This window comes from Acanthopagrus latus, chromosome 4 (assembly GCF_904848185.1).
Source record: "Acanthopagrus latus isolate v.2019 chromosome 4, fAcaLat1.1, whole genome shotgun sequence".
Taxonomy (NCBI): Eukaryota; Metazoa; Chordata; class Actinopteri; order Spariformes; family Sparidae; genus Acanthopagrus; species Acanthopagrus latus.
This window is the reverse complement of record NC_051042.1, coordinates 12,989,670-12,994,385: the sequence shown is the minus strand read 5'-3', so window position 1 is coordinate 12,994,385 and position 4,716 is coordinate 12,989,670. Positions and strand designations below refer to the sequence as shown.

Below are 4,716 nucleotides of genomic sequence, written 5' to 3'. Positions count from 1 at the left end.
TTCCGGCCTTTGTGCTGAGCCAAGCAAATGAGCTACTGGTTCATAATTAACACACAGACGTGACAGAGGTATCGATCCCTTGCATCTTAGACGGTTGGCAAATAAGTGTTTCCCAAAAAATAACTCAAACTGCTTTTTTTAAATGTCTTTTTTTTTTTTCATTTCTAAGTTGAAAGTATGCCACGCACATCGAGAAGATTCAGAGCTAAAGCGAAAAACAGAGAGTGAGCACTGAAGCAAGGGAACAATCCCCTGAGAACCCTGCGAGAAAGAAAGAGGTGGATGATGGAGAAAGAAAGCACAGGCAGAGAGTGAGAGAGAGACAGAGAGAGAGAGAGAGAGAGAGAGAGAGGGAGAGAGGGAGAGTTTGCCTCCAAGCCATGGCACAGAGGAGGATCAAAGGTTTGTGCTCTGCATCACAATGGACATCCGGTCACCAATACTGATGAGCCCGGGTGTGTGATGCTCCATTCACTGGGCTGATATCTTATGGGTAAACAAGTATTCATTACATTGAAATCAATGGACGTCCCATGTTATTTGACTGTGCGGTTATTTTGCAGTGATGTCATCCGTGAAAATCAGGACTGTATGAAAAAAAAAAAGAACAAAAAAAAAAAAACAACTCAACCCACAAAAAACAAAGATAAAGAAGATTCATCTGAGCATCAGTGACAGACATTAATTTACAATTAATTCAAACCCCCGCTGTCTTCCAGAACCCTGCCTGTTTTTGTCTGCCGACGTCTTAAATCTAGTACTGTGATGCGTGTTTACACAGTATCACTCTGGAAGGTGTTTACCCTGCAATTTATAGGTGCACACATCCTTGAAAAGTTTTCTGCGATACATAATGCAAACCGACATTCAATTTAAGCTGCTACATACAGTGCACAGCATGAAATGATCACTGTGTTCTGCACACTGACTGAGGAGACAGTTTGCCAGACTAACCACTGCATCATCTGGTAAACATGCCTTCAAATATAAACCAACTGTGGGGATGTTTACTAGAACATTGCTTTTATGCCAGTCGGGGGTCTCAAATCCGTATTTATTTCTGCAGCAGAGTTGGTTCAAGACTTCATCAGCAACAAACAGCTTATAATACGGTAAGTTTTACAGCAAACAACTCTGGTAACTATTTAAATTTTATTTTGTGCTTGGGTTCAGGAATGCGACGTGAGCTGGAATAGAAAAACCAACAGCCTCTTTCTGTTCAGAGAGAAATAACATTGTGCTCATTGCAAACCGTCGAGTGTGTTCAGCAACATCTCAAGAAACAGGACACATCGCTTCACAGGACTGTGGTGTACTTGATCTCAACCTTGATCTTGAACCCTTTGACATCTCCTATAGGTGAGACAGCATGCATTGCTACTACGATGGTCAGAGGATTATTTGTGCCAGATTATGGACTGCAATTACTGTGTTACTCTTTTCCAGCCCAGTCTCACATCAACATGTGCAGTGGCTACACTGGCCCACAGTGCAAGAAGTGTTGATTTCACAATGGCCCTAAAATTGTGAAATACTTTTTTTTTGCCTGCGTATTGTTTTCTATTGTCCGTATCACTGTCTGTGAAAACAAAAACACTGCAGACAATTCTTTCATAATCATTGAAAACTTCAACGCAATTCAAAAGTAGTTTCTGGATCAAAATGTGTTTTGATAACATATATTTCAAAAGATGTGTTTCATTTTCATAATTTTCCAAGTAGTTTAAGCAATAGTGTCCATAGCAACCACCACGGCAATAACACAACGTTGTTGCATTTTCAACAAGAAATGTTTGTTTTATTTTCATCATTTCCATAGCTATGTTGATTCAGCAGTAGATTGACCATAGCGACCGCCATAGCAACAGTATTGATTGAAACTATTTTCCAGTGAAACCTGAATAAATCTTCATAGTAACTAATCAACTAAAGATCATGCACAGTGACTGGAGAATATGAAAATAAAACTTGCATTTGTTGCTAGAAAATATTACCATAATGCATTTTACTGCAGAATCTACCTTAAAACGCATCTTAAAAGTTCATTTATGACTGACTGTGGAACACAAAAAAAAACGGCTGGCATCTCTTTCACTGACAGACGCTTGACCGTCACGTGACGTGGATACAGGACAACAGAAAAGAATATGGAGAACCAAAGTCCATGTGTCATAATTTTAGAGCCATTGCTGTGAAATTACTTCTCACGCTGTGGACCAGTGTAGCTACGGCACAACTTGATGTGAGACGGGGTCATTTTATATGCAATGTAATGTCGATATACTTAGACATTTTCACTATGAATGCGACTGTGTTGCACACTTTGAATAGCCCTGTGTCTGAGTGGTGCTATATAAATAAACGTGCCCTGCCCTGTGTTGTGCAGTATAAACTATCCATGCATCCTGGGGAAGAAAAAAAAAAAAAAAGGGAAATTGCAACCTGTTCTACAAAGGCATATCTTCCTCAGTTATGAATCTTTCATGTTGAGGTTAAACATAGATTCAAAATGAGCCCGGTGGGAGAGAATGCATATAATGTTTTTTTCTTCTGGGATGTTTTTTTTTGTCATCCTCATCAGGCGAAAATAATAATAATAATAATAATAATAATAATAATAATAATAATAATAATAATAATAATAATAATAATAATAATGATTATTATTATTATTATTATTATTATTATTATTATTATTATTATCAATTAAATAATAATAAAACAAAAATCTGCAGCATTTAACAGATGAGTTAATGTCATATTTTCAATGGCATAAACATTTTTTAATTGAAGACAGAAAAGGCGGTGTAAACGTCACACTGTGAGTAATTACTCTACAAATTAAAACATAAATAACGTAATAAATAAAACTGACCAATACAGTTTTTCATCAGAATGCTCCAGTGTCTACTTGGATAGGAACCTATACAGGCTATAATGTCTTTAATCATCTCGAAAATGGGACGTATTCTCTAAATAGCTACGGTAATTTCAGCATTACTTGTCATTAGTGTCTGTTTGTCTGTCACAGATGGTTATAAGTCTTCTGATGAAACACTTGTGACCTCCAGTGGGATTCTGTCCCTTCAACTTGAGAGCCTATTAATTGTCTGCAATTATCCTTTGCAAGTGTGGCATCTGTCAGTATCTCTTCTCTTCCCACATGGATAGAAATGCCATAGTGGTAAAGGTTGACTGCGACATTCACTATTTATTGCACAGTAGGGCTTGTACAGTCCAAATTTGCCATCTTGCCATCACAGGCCTAAAAAACAAAAACAAAACAAACTCTAATCCCATGTGTCTGAAGGGCAGCGTTTGACAGCTTGCATACGGGAACTTCATGAAGACAGTGCCTTTGTCTTGGTTCAACTCATGGTAAAACTAAAAGATGAGACATTTTGTAAACTAGCTTTGTTCAATTACTTTGCGTTTAACGTGTGCCGTTCTGCAAAATCGGGGGAATCATCCATACTTCCCTCGGTGCATTCAACATATTTAAAGTTTAGTGCAAATTTGAAGAAATAAAATGACAGGAACCAAACCAACCAACTAAGGAAATTATAAGGCAACAATTATAAATATATCAAAAATAGTCATTAGAGAACTATCTTTGTTACAAAAAAGGTACAAAAGTTTTGTCCTGTACCAGTGAGAGGGACATGTTCTTCAGTTCCTCTACTGATTTCACAGCCTTGTATCCCAGCTGGTGGAGTACTTTCTGACAAACAGTCTGTGTGTATTCTACCATGTCATAAGACAGTTTCAAACGCCAGCTCTCAGCGTTAGCTGCCGAGTCCCTCACAGTGCCAAACTTGTGTTTTGCTGAGGGCTCGTTGCTGCCCCGAGTGTTTGCATGTATCCAGTCTTCTACATTTTTATCCAAAGGCAGCCCCAGGTAGTCATAGATCTCCTTTGTCTTCAGAAGAGGATTTCTCGCCAAATCCTCGTAACGAACCAACATGTACTTCCCTTTAAGCCAGTAGGGATGGCTGAGACCAGTTGAAACAGAACTGAGAAAGTCTTCACAGACAACTGTGAGCTGACTCAAGTCTAGATTGTAGGGCCTCCGCCCTGTGGCCCTCCATATACGCCACAGCCGATATGTATCCCTGAATGTCTCGATCCGTGATGACAGGATACCACGCGGGTCTCTGACAAGTTGAATCACTTTGATATTCAGCCGTGGGTCTTCCACCAAGGCGCGTAGATCTCCGATCTCTGGCACCCGGACGATTTTGATCGCCACGTGCCTCTTCTCACGGCACGCTTCCGTCGCTAAGGTCATGTTTAGCGACGCGCATTTCTTCACACAGTCCCCTTCCTCCACGTTAACGTCGGCAGGGCCGAAGGCATCGCAGACCGGTTGCTGGCACAGCGCTCGGCTGGCCCCCCGACGGAACAGTTTATCTGTGGTGTGGTTCGTCGGCGTCGGCTTGATGTAGCTCTCCAGGAAGTAGAGATCGCAACCGTACAGGCTGCGCAGGAGGTCTCGACTGGCGCCGAGCATCACGCGGCGGTCTGCGGCGTTGCGGCTGTGCGACAGGCGCGGAATCAGCGTCGTCTGAACGTGATAAAGAGGCTCGAACAGGTAGAAAACCTCCTGGTGCTGGTTGAGCAGCTGGCCAACGAAGGAGGAGCCGCTACGGGTGGTGGCCAGGACCAGGATGTGCGTTTTGCGCGTGGCATTGATGGAGAAGTAAGGGTAGTCATCGC

The 4,716-nt window shown here is 41.2% G+C and overlaps 1 protein-coding gene across 2 annotated transcripts in view; it reads right to left on the bottom strand.

Annotated features, from left to right (window-relative positions):
- Window positions 1-2,723: 2,723 nt before the first annotated feature.
- LOC119018214 (carbohydrate sulfotransferase 1-like) overlaps window positions 2,724-4,716 on the bottom strand; it is a 4,469-nt gene continuing 2,476 nt past the window's right edge. For both annotated transcript variants that reach the window (XM_037095727.1, XM_037095728.1), the window contains exon 2: window positions 2,724-4,716. This exon is cut by the window's right edge and continues 233 nt beyond it. In XM_037095727.1, coding sequence (XP_036951622.1) covers window positions 3,617-4,716 — 1,100 coding nt within the window. In that variant the 3' untranslated portion in view covers window positions 2,724-3,616.